This window comes from Onychostoma macrolepis, chromosome 02 (genome assembly GCF_012432095.1).
Source record: "Onychostoma macrolepis isolate SWU-2019 chromosome 02, ASM1243209v1, whole genome shotgun sequence".
Lineage (NCBI taxonomy): Eukaryota > Metazoa > Chordata > Actinopteri > Cypriniformes > Cyprinidae > Onychostoma > Onychostoma macrolepis.
Window position 1 is genome coordinate 5,579,211 of NC_081156.1, and position 16,446 is coordinate 5,595,656.

Consider the following 16,446-nt stretch of genomic DNA (forward strand, 5'->3'; position numbering starts at 1 on the left):
TCATGTTCCATGAAGATAATTGGTAAATTTCCTACCGTAAATATATCAAAACTTAATTTTTGATTAGTAATATGCATTTCTAAGAATTTCATTTGGACAACTTTAAAGGCGATTTTCTCAATATTTAGATTTTTTTGCACCCTCATATTCCAGATTTTCAAATAGTTGCACCTCAGCCAAATATTGTCCTATCCTAACAAAATTAAGTACTTGAAATTAGATTATATTACATTTTAAAATACTTGTAATCAGACTGAAATTAATTTTTTTCATTAATTACATGACATTAATCACACAAAAGAAATAAATTCAAAAGTCAAAGGTCAAGAGTAATCTAAAAGTAGTCTGTATTACCTAAAATGTGTAATGTAATAGATTTAATGCACATCTATATATTTCATATTTGTACTGTACTGCATTTCCCATAGGTAAACAAGTTACATCTTGGTAGTAAATTAGACGGTAGAACAAAATACAACACCCCTTCTTGTACGTTAGACACTATTTATTTGTCTTCCTGTCTCTGTTGACATCCTGTACAATCAAAGGCTGACAGGATAAGGGAAGGCAAAGTTAATAAAATAATAATCTCTCCTAGAGTCACTTAATTTGTGCAAAGGAAAAGACAGACATTACCATGAAAATTAAGCATTAACTATTTGCATAACAATAGTTGAATTCTGACATCAGTGCAAGTCTGGACAGCAGTTTGTTCAGCCTCTGCCTCATCAAATTATGAAATGAAATGACAGAACGTCAGATATTATAATCACTGGTGATTTCTCAATCAATTTAAACACATACCGTCTAAAACTGACCATTGCATATCCATACATGTACATAAAAATGGTGACAAAGCTCTTCAAAGAATGTTAAGGGTTAAATACAAGTTAAGCTTAAGACATCATAATGTCATTCAACACCGTACATCATTTTGTCCCTCAACTGATTAACAGTATAACTCTTAAAACAACTGGATTAACTGATATAAACAACTGATATAACTCACAATGGATTTTAGTTTTGTTTTAGGCAAAATGATTTTCTGATATACTGTACTGTTGACTTAAATTTGTATTTAACCCAGAATATTCCTTTGAAGTGCACTGTAAAAAGTGATAAGTTGACTTAACTTAAAAAAACTGAGGAAACCCGTTGCCTTAAAATTATTAAGTTTTTTTTAAGTCAACATCACTTTTTACAGTGTGGTTTCCTTCCTTAATTATCGACAGCTCCGTTGGTTTGACTTCAAAACGTGCAAGACTCATTCTGCAGAACCTAACCGTGTAATTATCAAGCTTGAATTCAAAAATCGAAACCGAACTTGGAGAACTAGCCCTTCAACCTAAGTTTTAGGATAAAAGCTCTTTGAAAGAAAACAATCACAGTGATAGATGAACAGGGCATTGTGCGGTGATGAAATGACATACTTTCATTTTTACAGTAAAAACAGACAACTCTTTAGGTTATTAAGCATATGTTTTTGAAATACAATGTTCAAATTTGGAATTCTGACCTTTGCTAAAGCATGACACACCAAATTCACGTAGGCAAACTATCATTTTCCACTCAGTCATGCCTGTATAATATTGGCGTATTTTTCTAATTTGTAGAATTACCACAACACTGATAATGCACCTTGTAATACAGACAAATCATTTTAATATTTTAGCGCTTGTATTTAGACAATTAGCTTTTATCTTACAGTACACCTTGCAGCGTTTTCAACGTTAGACATCAATCTCGCCCCCAAGAGACACATGACTTATGAGATGTCTAACGATTATATATTACGATAAAAACATTCAAAACAAAAATGAAACATTAATACCATGTTCACTCTTTTTAAAACACGACAAAGCCCTGCCAATCCAGCGCGATTCAAGACGAGACGCTGGAGTTTGAATACTCGCATTCCATTGCTGACAATGACTTAAAAACCCCTCAAGTTTGAACTGACTCAGTCACTAACGTTCTAGACGTCACTCCATTTGAACCCTTCATGTGTGTTAGTAATACAGAGAGCGAAACCGATGGATGGTGTAAGGATTGCTTCGTTTCTGAGGTTGGATTGCCAGTATTGGAAGACAGATGCGTGGTGCGCTGTGGCACTCTAATCTTCCTCGTCCTCCTCGTCTTCGCTGATGGCCAGCCCGCGGGCGGCGTAGGTGTAGCCGGACAGGGCGCTGCTGTGATGTGACGAGGGCGAGGAGGGCGGGGAGGTTTTGGTGAAGAAGGGCAGACGGAAGGTTGGAGACGGGGAACGCTCGCGTGTGGGACTGCTGCTGGGGCTTTGCCGCGGACTGATGGCCTGAAGCATTCGCCCTTTTCCCTCCTTCAGCATGTGCTTCTGTTAGAGAGGAAGAACAACACATAGCCAATAAGAGACCTTGGGCGGAGTCGTGGGTATTTGTGATGAAACTGATACCTGAGGAGGCCATACTGGCTTTTTATTTTTAGATTTGTGATGGCCCACGAGGTGGCCGCACATTAGAGAATGGTAATGTGTGCTTACGGGCATATACCTACACGTACCCACACATGTCAGTGTATTTTTATTTCCATATAGATTGAGTTAAATCCGGCTGATAACAAAACCTTTAAATCATATTCTTAATTTTGTATTTCAAATAAGACGCAAATTCTGTTTCTGTCATCTCAACACTTTATTAAATCACAGTACATGGTAGCTAATTGGAGTGCACACAATTTAGTTTGCTGTTCTGTGTATTTGTTTGTTAATACCGTTTCTTTGAGTTGAGGTTGCCGTGCAGTGGGCGCTGTGGAAAGGTGTGGAGGTTCTCGAGCTTTCGGCATTGGGTCCCGGGTATCTAAAGGACCGTCGTGCTGCTTCCACCTCTCTTTAGTTCTGCCGGCCGGCACCAACAGACAGATGAAGCAGGGGGAGAACCAATATGGTTTAAATTTAAGACTGCTGGTTTAATTCTTTCTTTAATAGTATTTTGTTTGGTTTTATTTAAGATTCATATTTAATCTGTTTCAAGTATTTAAGAAGTTTGTAGTTTGTGGTTTCTTGTTTCCTCCCTTTTGTGAGTAATGTGGACTAGTCCAATTGTATAAATGTGGTTCTGTTGTGTCATTTGGAGTGAGTTCAGTTTGGTTAGCACAAGTCTTTGTTTAGTGTTGTTTTGTTGATTATTTCTTTAATAGGCCTAGTTGTTTGATGATTTGTGAAAAGTTAGTTTTTTGTTTGATTGATTAAAATAATACATTTTTTGAAACCTATTTTTCTATGCTCCCTTATGCTTTGGCTCGGTCCCTCACAAGATTCATGACTTTAAAACAGTGCTTCTCAACTAGAAAGCCGCATGATGGCTTAAGTTAATTTTAAATAAGGTTAAACCAGGTTTAAAATAAGCTAAAACATTTAAAAATCAAGATGTAAGCAAAATGAAATCACGTTTCTTATTTGTTCCATTGACAACTGCTATTTTCATTTAAAAAACGTTCTCGTTTATGATCTTGGACGACCTGGATAAACTGTATGAGGGAATTGTAAAAGTGTGATTTCTAGACCTGGAAAGGATAGGGAAACTAATAAAACCCTTACAATACAATTACGCAGTTATTTAAATATATATATCAACTTCTAATTAGAAAAAAGTTTAAATGGACAGTTAACAGTTGTCCAACTAAACCTGTTTTTCTTCTGCAAAACAAAAAAAGAAGAGCTGGCGTCTAAACAACATTGGTCCCCATTGACTTCCATAGTAAGGACAAAAAAATGAAAAATAAATAGACATTTTCTTTCACAAAAGAAAGTAAGTTAAACAGGTTTGAATTGTCATTTTTAGGTTTTTGCAGTCTGAACGGAACAAACATGAATGGTTTTGCTAAGTTATACATGGCTTTCCGACACATTTCACACAGCAACAACATGCAACACTGCATAGAGCAAATAAAATGCAAAGTTACATAACTAGAAGCTTTTGGTTTCATGTACTTGCATCGTGTATGTTTTTGGGCATATCCCAGAATGCACTGCTAAGTGTGCAGTTGGGGTAAAAAATGTGTTCCTTGGAAAATCAAACCAATGACCTTAGCATTGCTAGCTTTACCAGTTTCGTTCAACACTGACAACTAAATTTGTATTAAAAAAAAAAAAAAATCTGCCATATTGCATTTTCCAAAAAATAAATTAAAAAAACATTTTTTTGAACTCCTCCTAGGCTGTTGGTCTGATTCCCACGAAATGTGGCACACATCATCCTCAGACCATCATGACAAAAAGTTCTTAAAATGATTGACATTCATCAAAGCATTGTGAATAAATTGGTCAGACGATGCCCACTTTTAATGAAATGACCTATATCTGCCAATGTCTAAACTTACTGAAACTAATTGAAACAACAGGACATTCTGAAGACACCCACCAAGTTTTGTCAAATTCTGTTATCAAAAAACGTTAACTCCACAACCATATGATCCAACAAGTTATAAACTGGAATGCAGCATCTTTGTACACATGCTAACCTATTCTTCAAACGAGACTCGAATCAACAAACATTGCCGCCAACAGTAATTTTCATCAGCTAATAACATCAAATCACAACAGCTGACTATTACTGAAATTGACAGGTTCGTACATTCTGTCAAATGAGGCTGTGAGTGGAGCTATCATATATTTTTCAGTATCAGTGGAGATTGTTGATTTTACAGTAAAAACAAAAAGATTCAACACAATTTTACCACCTCTTTGTCTTAAAGGGATAGTTCACCCAAAAACTAAAATTCTGTCATTAATTACTCACCCTCATGTCGTTCCGAACTTGAAAGACCTTCGTTCATCTTCTGAACATAAATTAAGATATTTTTGTTGAAAGCCAAGAGCTCTCTGACCCTCCATAGACAGCAAGGATCCTCACACGATCAAGGTCCAGAAGAGTAGCAAGGACATCATTAATATAGTCCGTGTGACATCAGGCGTTCAACCATAATTTTATGAAGCTACGAGAATTTTGTGTGCACAGAAAACAAAAATAACGATTTATTCGTCAACAATTCGTCTCCTCCGCGTCTCCCTATAGTGCCATTTTGGAGAGTATCACATACGTAAACAATGTATGGGTTTGCTGTTCTGTGTCAGCAGCACCGTACACGGATATGCAGTTTACGCTTTGATTTGAACGTAAACAACGTATCCGCATTGTATACATTGCATATGTTGTTTACGTATGTGATACTCCCCAAAATGGTGCAACAGGGTGATCCGGAAGAGACGAATTGTTGAATAAATCTGTATTTTTGTTTTCTTTGCACACAAAAAGTATTCTCGTAGCTTCGTAAAATTACGATTGAACCCCTGATGTCACATGGACTATTTTAACGATGTCCTTGCTACGTTTCTGAGCCTTGATCGTGTGAGGATCCTTGCTGTCTATGGAGGGTCAGAGAACTCTCAGATTCCATCAAAAATATCTTAATTAGTGTTCAGAAGATGAGGTCTTTCAAGTTTGGAATGACATGAGGGTGAGTAATTAATGACAGAATTTTTATTTTTGGGTGAACTATCCCTTTAACTACTGATGCTTGGACCCTGATAATTGCTGCCTGCGGGTATATTTCTAAATAAATAGACTATTTTACCTAATGTGTGTAGTTTTATGCTTAAAAGAATATTGCATCATTAATGTAACAACATGCTAACATCAAACTGTTGGAATCAACTGAGAGTCGTGCATTCCAACTCAGTCACATATGAGCACAGGATGCAGAGTTTGCAGTTTTAGGATATAGCTATTGTTAAAGAGATACTCACCAACGCTCCCTCCGGTCCAAACATCTGCAGGAAGTTGCCGATGAACTCGCGGGACTTCTCTTCCCATTTCTGGATCAGGTCGATGCTCTTCTCCTCTACCTTCTGCACAAACTCCTTACTCTTCTCCTCCACGTCCTTCACCTTCTTCTTCACCTTGTCCACACGCTCCTGAAGGTTGTACTTCTTTTCCTGTGTGTCGGTAATAATGCAGAGCAACTCATTGTTGAGTAGATTGATTAAGAAATCTCATTTCTGGTCTCTAATCTTAATCTTGAGACCATTTTCTACTAGTAAAGGAAAGAACGCTCACATTGATGAAGCTGACATTAAGCTCTTTTGCGGTGTAGCCACGTTGAAGATTTCGTCTGACGTAGACGTCATAATCTCGTACGATGCGTGTGATGATGTCAGAGGTGGAAATGCCCTCTGTCCGTTGGGTCGGTGCGAACATTCCTGTGGAAGGTTTTAAAGGGGTCATATGATGCGATTTCAAGTTTTCCTTTCTCTTTGGAGTGTTACAAGCTGTTTGTGCATAGATAAGATCCCTGAAGTTGCAAAGACTAAAGTCTCAAAACCAAAGAGATATTCTTTATAAAAGTTAAGACTCGACCACGCCCTCCTAAAACGGCTCATTCAGACACGCCCCACGTCTACATCACTGTGTGGGAAGATTTGCAAAACACCGCCCAAGTGTTTACGCAATGAAAGAAGGCGTAACTTTTATTCTCGCCGTAGTATTGTTGCTGCCGCCGGCGCCATGTCGTGGAGACGCTGTGTTTCGTTGTGAAAGCGAAACTACTTTGTTTGGGCTTTCAAAAGAGGACGCAACTAGAAATCAGTGGTTAAGTTGTATTTACAACACTGTTCCAGAACAGTTCAACCCAAATATTAGAGTGTGTGCAGCGCATTTTACAGAGGATTATTTCCTGAACCTGTGAGAGTAACAATGCCAGCTGCTCAAAAACTGTTTCTATAAAGTGGGGCAATTCCAACTTTGCAAGGACAGTCTGGCGCTTCTGACTCACAGCCTGTAAGTATGTTTTCATATTTAAAGAATTTGCCACTGACTATTCAAACGCGAGTTTTGAGCTGTGTAGAGTAGTGTTTGTCGTTTCTCCGATCACAAATGTAGACATGGTAATGTTTAGTAAAAAGACAGTATAAGTCATTATAATCAGTAGTTATGTCCCCACTGGATGCAACAAATGCCTCGTTTGTAATGGGTTTTATTGTTTTTGTTAATAAATGTTCATTTTGTTGAAATTTCAGATGCAGAGATTGATTTCTGTTTCGGAATCTGTTGTCCTCACCTGCTTCTTTGATGTGCTTGTAAACATCATCACTGTCAGCTGAGCAGTATGGGATATCATCATGGGCCACAAAGTCAATCTTAGGTATCAAAAAACACAGTCTTTCATTACATAAAGACACAATTAATTGGCTCAACCCTTGCTTCCCATTTTACTTTCTTCCTCCAACACTAATATATGTAAATATAAAATATAACACGGGAGTATTACACTACTGCTCAGTTCTCTCTCGTCTTACCCGATGCTTGGTGAGGAACTCGGGCGTGAGAGTCCACGGAGCATTGCGGACCACCTCGTCCACATAGCGACAGTGACTAATCGCGTCATAGCGTTCATCCTCATTCATGACGGTGAAGCCCTTTAACTTGTGTGTGAGGTCATCACTACAGACTGCAGAGAGAGAGAGGCGCTAAATACAGCACTGACATTAAGACGGACTCTGTGCTAAATGATCAGAATGATAAACAGTTCAATAACTCCAGATACACTGTGTGCTCGGGACTGAAGCCGCTCAGGATTACTTACCACCTACAATAAGATGAGTGTTTGGGAAAAGGCATTTAGCCTGCATGAGAGCGCGGGCATGTCCTGAGTGGAACATGTCGAAGATGCCATCTGCATACACACGCACAGGCCTGTCGGCTGAAAACAACAAGAAGGACATCAGCTTCTTCATCGGCTACTTCATTTAGACACATTTCAAGTGAGTATGAAAGGTAAACAACATAAAACAAAATGTTTTATGTACAAATAGTACCGTTCAAAAATACTATTATTCAGCAAGAATGCATTAAATTGATTTAAAGTGACAATATTTCAAATAAATGTTCTTTCTATTTATTAAAAAAAAAAACATGTCAGTTTCCACAAAAATATAAAGCAGCTCAACTATTTTCAACACTGATAATAAAAAAATACTAGAATGATTTCTGAAGGATCATGTGACACTGAAGACGAGTAATGATGCCGAAAATGTAGCACAGGAATAAATTGCATTTTAAAATATATTCAAATAGAAAATAGCTATTTTAATAGTTACAATATTACCGTTTTTATTGTATTTTAATCAGATAAATGCAGCCTTGGTGAGTATAAGATACATCTTTCAAAAACCTTGAATGGTACATTGAAAAAAAAAATTCATTGAATTTACTAAATTTTTTTAAGGTAAGCGGTTGCAATCAATTTATTTTAACTACATTTAAATAAACAAATTTAGTTGACTAAATTTCAAAAATGTTTATTTAAATGTAGCTAAAATAAATTGTTTGCAACCACTTACCTTAAAAAAATGTAGCATCGTATTTGTCAGTGTAGTATAGATTAAAACAGAAACATTATAAAAGTTTGTACAGTCATGGCCCAAAATATTGGCACTGTTACATTTTAGTAACATTAAGTAATGCAACATAATGCTTCTTTTAAAATGTCTTTTGGTATCCACATATGCATTTCTTTTAGGGATCCACAGAATTGTCATATTTTAGTAAACCCTTTCTCTTTTAAAAGAAAAAGCAGAATAGATTTGTAATATCAATACATCAAGCATTTTGGTTTGGTTTTTTGAACCAAGTTTCAGAAATATATATGTCACAAATGCATAATGTTTTGATATTTTAAACATAAAACATTAAATACTGTTATTTGAAATTATTTTAAAATGAACAGATACTTTGAATGTGAAAATTAAAATCGCCAGTAGGTGGCAGCAAGTCACTGTTAACAAGTGAGTCATTGCAACTGAACCGAATCATTTAACGGTTGATTCATTCAGGAACTAAACACTGTCGTGTTGCTCAGAGACGCAAAAAACAGTGCTGTGGCTGTTTGGATTTATGGAAAGGTGTCATTACAGTCTGTGAAATGGGTCCATTTGTCTTCCAACAGGACAATAACCCTGAAAACAACAATGACAAAAGCCCGGAATTGTTAAAAACAAACACTACACTATTCAGAAGTAACAAATCCAGATGTGTATCCTACTGAATACCAATAACTATGTCCGGAAGCAACATATGAAAGAAGAAAAGTGGCCCAAAATGCCATTAGAGAGGTGAAGGAATGTAACGAATCACAAAAGTTCATCCAAAGGTTGTAAATACAGTCAAAGTTAGTTTGTAATAAGCTTTTTTTTTAGCCTTTTTGTTTTGAAATACATGTGTGGATACAATGTTGAAATAATGCACAAATGTTGCAATACAAATATGCATTATTTCTGGCCACGACCGTAAATAACGGCCAATGAATCAACCTGAATCCAGTCATGTGGTCAGTGAATGAAAGTAACACAGAGCATGTGTAAATCTGAATGGGTATGTGTGAGGAGTTTGCTACAGAGGGCAAATAACCTACGTGGAGTGCCTTTGCGAGCTTCCTCCATGGTGACGCGCTGATACAGCTTATCTTCCATTGACTCGAGCTGATCTGCATACGGAGCCGGGTATTTCAGACCCTGAGGGGCAAGAAGCATCACAGCCTTTGGGCTCAAATACCATCTCTCATCTGTACACATGCTTACACCTTCATCCTACTCACCACTGTGCATCGCTTTAACTTCAGCAGTTTCTCGCCCTCCTCTGCCTCTCCATTTGAACCTTCTCTCTTTCTCTTCCTGGACAATCTTGCTGAACCGTGGGCCTCCATTCAGGCTCTATTAAAACATGTAGAAAAAAACAACAGGAATGATGATAATAATTAAAAGGCATTTAGTTGTAATCTGGGTGGTACAGAAATCAATAGCAGTCTAAGTCCAGATATTGAGTTGCAGAAAATATTAAATATCACTGTGTCAGGAGAATTGTATGTGGTGCAAATTATTCGGCCATGTTGAAGATAAATGTCCAGATGTCTTACTGATCTTCACAGGCCGGGGCTAAAGGGGTGAAGAACATGAAATCTGCCAAGAACATGTGCGAGTCCAATCTTTTGGGATGGTTGGAAACCCAGAAGCAAAGACCAGGAGACTCTTGGGTATCTTCAGCAGAGTTCTTTATTGAGAACGTGCTGTAGTCATCAGAAGCCTAACTAAGGCAGTGATACATTGTAGTTACATACATTTAGGGGGCATTGCTTAAAAATGGAGACAGATTACCTGGTTGACGACCTTAAACAAAGCATGCAAATGAAGTATTCAGGTATAGCAACCTTCCCCCTTTACACCACTCCTAATCCAATCAGCATAAGTACTCAAATACTGGGGCAGAGGCACCAAGAGCCATTACAAACAAAAGGTGAGAGTCTCGGTATCTGGCTCATTTGACTTACAATAAGAGAACAGGAACTGGCAGGAACCTCTTGCTACAAACTTTGTTTAACAGAATCGTTAGTCTGATGTCATCATCGTTACCATAAATGCTAAATACAATGTATATCACTTTAGTATTTCAGGTGATTGTATGTAAGGATGTAGGATCAGTAGATCTAAAACAGATTCTTAAATTTGTAATCCCACAGGATGAAATGAGAAATTACAGTCTGCATAAGGAAAATAAAATGTAATTTAAATGTAATGAGAATTTGAAATTTTAATTTTTGTTTGATTCCATATTGACGGAATGGCTTTTATTACTGGATAACATTAATGACAATGAAATATTTTTTGTGTTGCAGTAATGAGAATTTGAAATATGGGGAGAGAACATGCTTAATTGTAATTAAAATGAAGGCAAAATGCAAATAAAATAGGTTTAAATTTGCAATACATAGGCCTATTGTAATAATTGTAAAAAGAGGAGCAGGGTTTAAACGGACTAAATGATCGTGAAAGTCTAACAAAAGTCTGATGTTTTACTGGAAGATTGAATTATTATGACATTTTGATTAAGAATTGCAAGGTCAACTTAAAAAAATTAAACATGCATGGATGAATTATTCACAATAAGATCAATAACACCGCATTTAGAAAATATAGTTTTTTTTTAAAACAATATATAAATTCTTCAGATTTTTGGCTAAAATTTATGGAATCCAATTTCCACCTGAGGATATATGGAATACTACTACTACTACTACTACTAATAATAAATGAAATAAAAAATTCAACCACTCAGAAATGCAAGTCTGAATTATGAGATGTAAACTCATAATTCTGAGTTTATATCTCGCAATTCTGAGGGGTTTTTCCTTAAAATTCAATTTTTGAATTTTTAGAATTCTCAGAATTCTGAGTTTACATATCACAGTTCTGTTTTTTGGTTTCCACTATGGAATTAAAAAAAAGAAGTTAAAATGGAATTCAATTAAAATTGAAAATTGTGAGAGAAATTGATTAACTTCGAAGTATAAACTTGCACAAAAAATAAAAAATAAAAATTTCATCCTGTGGTGGAAACAGAAATGAGCCATTTCTTCATGAAAAGGTGGGAAAAATACAGTCCATACAATCAAGACTGCAAAAAAGTACATTAAAAAAAACTGAGCTCAGGTCAGCAGCAACACAGATTTCCAGAACAAGCCTATGGAAACCCTTCCTCATTCCAAACATTCCTGATCTAAACACAGCCTTGAGTCTTATCAGAGTGAATGCATGAGTGAATGAAGCAAAAGGTGAGGAATGTGACCCGAACACCACATTGCATCCATTATAGCACACCCATAACTGACATATCAACTAAATACGACCCTGCTTTGAGATCTGGCACTGATAAACAAACTAAACTAAGGCCAGCTCATGTTTCAGAGCACACACTGGCATTAGGACCACAAGCAGAGGAAGACAGATCAGCACTCTAGGTTATAATACAAACACAATCCCATTATTTCAGTCTCTTATCTAAGAGCACAGAGTCCAAATGAGCACACACACACACACACACACACACACACACACACACTATTAAGTGCAATCCCAGCTGTGCGAGTGTGTGTATATATATATTGAAAGTGTAACAAAAATAGTAATTAGTTCAGAGACAGGGGCCACCGTCCGTTATAATGCTCCACATTCAATCATTCATTCCTGGCATAAAATGCAAGTTACTGGATTTCAAGTTAGTTCTGAGATAAACACAACAAACCATTGGAGGAGGGGTTTTGATACATTATGATATAACAGTGGGAGTGTCTCAAAAAAGTGACAGTTCAACTACTCAAACAAAACAGCTAACTTGATAAACCTAATGTTTTGAGCTCGTATGTCAAGCAACACTTACACACCAGCTGGTTCTTGTTGACTATCTTTAGGACGCATATACAGACATGAACACTCATTAGCTGCTTACCCTTGTGTTTTAGCGCAGTTATTCGCTCAGATCGTGTTAAAGGGTGTTTGAAGGTTTGTGTTTCTTTAGGTCGAAGTCTGACAGGAATCGGAAGTGTCTTGCGGTTTAAATGTCTCTGTGTTCGTGATCTCAGACCTTCAGTTCCGATTTGACAGGAGCCACAAAAGAGACTGGGATCAACTTAATTCGGCTCCAAGATGGCAGCCAAACCGTGATGTTTCAAAATAAAAGTCCTACCATCGTCCACGCAAATTTAAATTAGGATTGCTATTTAGCCGTTGAGAGTGTTATTAAATACAAAATACAAATTACCCCCGCCCCTTATTTATTTATTTATTTATTTTTATTTTATATACTTCTCTGGTATAACTGTAAAGGTTTTTCATGATTCTCATGATTCCCACCTTGACTCTCTTGGTAACAAAAAAATAAATAAATAAATACTGGGACATTTCTCAAAATATATTTTATGTTACATGATACGAGGGTGAATTAAATAGTGACAGCATTTTCATTTTTGGCCAGACTGTCATTTTAATGTTAATTCATTTTAATTATAATTAAGCCGATTCTTTTTTTTTTTTTTTTGTCAGTGTGAGTGGTCTTCCTTTATAGACCCTTCACAGCACCTTCAAAGACCCTTTGTTGAATGCTCAAGGTTAAAGCCTTAAAATTATTTTCTAGTCGTGTACGATTAATTGTTTTAATGTACTTTTTTTTTGTTAGAATTAATTTGTATGAAATTGTGTTAAATACAAATATATAAAAATACATAAATCGTGCCTTAATTAATTTTGAAATTATTAGCAATTTTATTTTATTGATTTTTTTTATGGATTATACTGGAAAATCAGAATACATAACTTACTGTTGCTGTTTTAAAAAAAATTACCTCCGTTGGTTGAGAGCGTGAACCGTGTGCAGAGTTGTAATCTAGACAAATCCATTATTTATAAAATGTGGAAAATAGTTATAATGATGAATAATTAGGTGTGTAAACTTTTACTGGTTGTGTAGGTTGAGGAAGCAAGTTTAAATAATTGCGCTCAGGCACTTTCTCAGTCGTCTTCACTGGGTCCTTCAATCAGCCAGAAGGACTTTTCTGGTCTACTGTCCACGTGGAGATGAGTAAGTAAAAGCGAGTGTCATCACGCGCTCTTAAAGTGGTAAAGACGGCTTCATTGTGTAGCATGTGGGTAAGTAGTGAATGTTATTTGTACATGAGTAGGTTTTATAGGAAATGTTTACTTTTAGTGGTACGATTATGAAAACCGTATGTGGAATAGCCGGTTGAATGCTGTCCAGTCGTCGTTCTTCAAATATTCCCCGTTTATTTTAGATACTCGTCAGCTGAGATGTGCAAATAAATCTTTCTGTTGTCACATTTAAAAATAGTTTTATTTGTGACTCTGGAGCAGCTTGGAATATTCTATTCTATTGTAATATTCTTGGAATATTGGATTATTGTTGCTCTCGTGGTTTTCATTTTTTGCATGTACAGTTCATTATATGCTGACATTATTATTATTTTTTTTTTTTTTTTTCCCACAGCATTGCATTGAAAGCAGCAGGAAATGGCTGGTGCACCGTGTCACGTGTTGACACCATGAGGACCAGGTGAAACGTGCTTTTGAGCTCCAGGTGTGAATTTGCATCAACAGCTGATTTTAAATATATTTATTGAAAAAATAAGTAAAGTGAAGCTAGATCCATTAGAATGCAAGTTATACTAGATATACGGTTCTCTGTCTTGCCTTTGTGTTGCCCATTCGTTTTCCATTAGATGAATGTGGTGTCAACGAAGGCGCACAGTAAATCTTGAAATAGCCTGATTTATGAGAGAACACTCTTAATTGTTCCTCTTGCTTGTGCTATGACAAGAACAGCGTTCACAATAAGCTACGTTTATGACTTGATCGTTTGTGTGCATGCTTTAACAATCATATTCTATCATTTCAGGTGAGCAGGCCTGCAGTAAAAGGCTGCAACTGTAACGTGGACCGGGTTACATGACACCTGGTATGCAGCTGAGCATTTTCAGATCTCTTAACTGTTTAAAAAGTCGTTTTAGTACAACTACAGTGAATCTAATCATGCCTTAATGTGTTACCTGTTCATTGCTGCTCAGATGAATATGGTGTCAACTAGGGCAGACATTAATACATGAGGTGGCTGATGAAAGGCATTTACATCTGTGCCTTTCAAAATGGTCATGTTATGGACATAAACTTTTTAAACAATTGATGCATTATACTCCATGATAATGTATCCATAAAAATGCAAAGTTTAATGCTAATTGCATTTTATTGTCTATTATAAAGGGTCTGTATTCACAAGGAGTGAGCCTTCCTAGTGGAGGTAAATTACCCAGCATTCAAGGACTAGTGGCGTGTGAGGTGAGTTTTACTAATGATAACTTAATGACAAACTTGACTTGTTCCCTCTTTTGCTGCTTTGTAATGATTTGTAAGGTAAAAGAAGTTTTGCGTGCATGAATTTGAGTTCAATAAGGGCTGACTGTGCTCATTGCTATATGTTCAGCATTCATATGTTCATGCTGTCCAAGTGTTTCTGTGGCTTAATATTTCTTGTTCTCTTCCAGATGCTGTTTTCTGCATATGTGAATCCTCACTACATTCTTTTATAAATAAAACCTTCTGCTATAAATAAAACCTTCAAAAGTCTGTCTTTTGTATGTGGATGTTTTATGGTCTCTTGAAAATCAGTTTGAATGTTTCGTGGTACACGGCATAAAAAGCAAATAGTCCAAACTTTTCTCAATTTCCACATTAGAAATGGTTGTTACACTTTTTACTTGCGTTGTCTTCTAGGGCAGTAAAAATGAAACGAGAAGAAAACAAAGTGTTCAATTCAGATAACTTATGCTCATTAGGGAATTATTTAATTGATTTGAAATACAACAATTGAGTTGTGTACAGAATGGACTAGAGAATCTGGAAAAAAATAGTTTTCAGCATTACAAATTACTTATCTCAGATAGCCATCACCCTTTCAAAACATGGTCACCTGACAAACATTTTGCAGTTTCTTAAATTATAGGGCTGCACATCACATTTATGAATAAAATATATTACAGTAAATAAAGATCTAGCAGTTTTCTGGACACCTGAAAAACGCGAGGGGAAATACACTAAGGGATAATTGGTTTATACTGTGTGACATATTACATTCTGAGAGTTTATATGAGCATTTGATGTGACTAATGACTATGAGCATTTCTCTGGTGTTATCACCATGTGACTTGGCAGTGTTCTATGATACAGAAGACAAATCTGCCTGCAACCCACAGTAATTATAAACCAGGTCAAGTTATTGTATTGTCTCTAATTTTATCTAACCTACTTTAAATGTGATCTATATACAAGTTGAGTTTTATCAAGAGAAAAATGGTTTCATTAAGATATGGTAGATTGTGCAGATGCGTACCAACAAAATATTTCTTAACGCAAAAGAGAAATAATCTTTATTATATTTTGTTTTTATTAAACACAATTCATTATGTTTGTTACTTTTCATATTTCACTAACAGTGCTGGGTAGTAACTGATCACATGCAATCTGAATTATGCAATCAGATTCCAAAAATGTAGCACTTGTTATAAGATTATATTACATTTTAAAATGCTCGTAATCAGAATAGTTATTTTTAAACCTTAAAGCAATGAAATGTTTAATGCATTTCATGAAGTTGATAACAAAAAATGGAATATATTTGATTTCTCTTTAATAACAATAATCCCATTCAAATTTATAAACAAGCTAGGTCATAAGTAATCTAAAAGTAATCAAAATGCATTGCCTAAACTGAGTAATCTAAATTACTCTACTGACTACGGTTTTCATCATAATTTGTAAGCACTGTTCACTAAAATTTTGATTACGTGGAATAATGTCTTACTTTTTTTTTTTAGTCCAATAAAGGATTTTATAAATGTTTTATCTAGCTATTAAAAACCAAAATGTTAAAAAAGTTTCACTACATTGAAATATTGCTCTCTGCTTTTTGTTAATGTGTAAAGCTGAACGATACCTCGAATAAGACTTTAGAATGGGATAACACATAAATTATAACTATTACTTAAACAGTTAGTGTGTTCCCATCTTTATTTAGAATTTAA

General features: G+C 35.8%; 1 protein-coding gene, 1 long non-coding RNA gene and 2 other non-coding genes across 6 annotated transcripts; 3 read left to right on the forward strand and 1 right to left on the reverse strand.

Annotated features, from left to right (window-relative positions):
• Positions 1 to 461: 461 nt before the first annotated feature.
• On the reverse strand, positions 462 to 12,527 carry pcyt1aa (phosphate cytidylyltransferase 1A, choline a). 3 transcript variants are annotated; one of them, XM_058760062.1, is made up of 10 exons: positions 12,309 to 12,522; positions 9,943 to 10,109; positions 9,625 to 9,739; positions 9,442 to 9,541; positions 7,615 to 7,731; positions 7,328 to 7,479; positions 7,090 to 7,168; positions 6,090 to 6,232; positions 5,780 to 5,968; positions 462 to 2,350 (listed from the first exon to the last, which is right to left on the reverse strand). In XM_058760062.1, exons 3-10 carry the CDS (start codon positions 9,730 to 9,732, stop codon positions 2,114 to 2,116), a joined length of 1,125 nt encoding a protein of 374 aa, XP_058616045.1. In that variant the 5' UTR covers positions 9,733 to 9,739; positions 9,943 to 10,109; positions 12,309 to 12,522; the 3' UTR covers positions 462 to 2,113. The 3 variants fall into 3 exon arrangements, 2 of the variants coding, with proteins under 2 accessions (XP_058616045.1, XP_058616044.1); XR_009268288.1 differs by lacking the exon at positions 9,943 to 10,109 and adding an exon at positions 2,746 to 2,869 and having other exon boundaries at positions 2,213 to 2,350; positions 12,309 to 12,527; XM_058760061.1 differs by lacking the exon at positions 9,943 to 10,109 and having other exon boundaries at positions 463 to 2,350; positions 12,309 to 12,521.
• Positions 12,528 to 13,353: 826 nt separating this feature from the next.
• LOC131527651 (uncharacterized) lies at positions 13,354 to 14,992 on the forward strand. Its single transcript, XR_009267712.1, has 5 exons — positions 13,354 to 13,504; positions 13,860 to 13,949; positions 14,268 to 14,327; positions 14,630 to 14,704; positions 14,911 to 14,992. It is a non-coding gene; the product is annotated as an uncharacterized LOC131527651 (long non-coding RNA).
• On the forward strand, positions 14,060 to 14,196 carry LOC131533463 (small nucleolar RNA SNORA13). Its single transcript, XR_009269115.1, has one exon. It is a non-coding gene; the product is annotated as a small nucleolar RNA SNORA13 (small nucleolar RNA).
• LOC131533469 (small nucleolar RNA SNORA13) lies at positions 14,403 to 14,535 on the forward strand. Its single transcript, XR_009269118.1, has one exon. It is a non-coding gene; the product is annotated as a small nucleolar RNA SNORA13 (small nucleolar RNA).
• Positions 14,993 to 16,446: the final 1,454 nt, after the last annotated feature.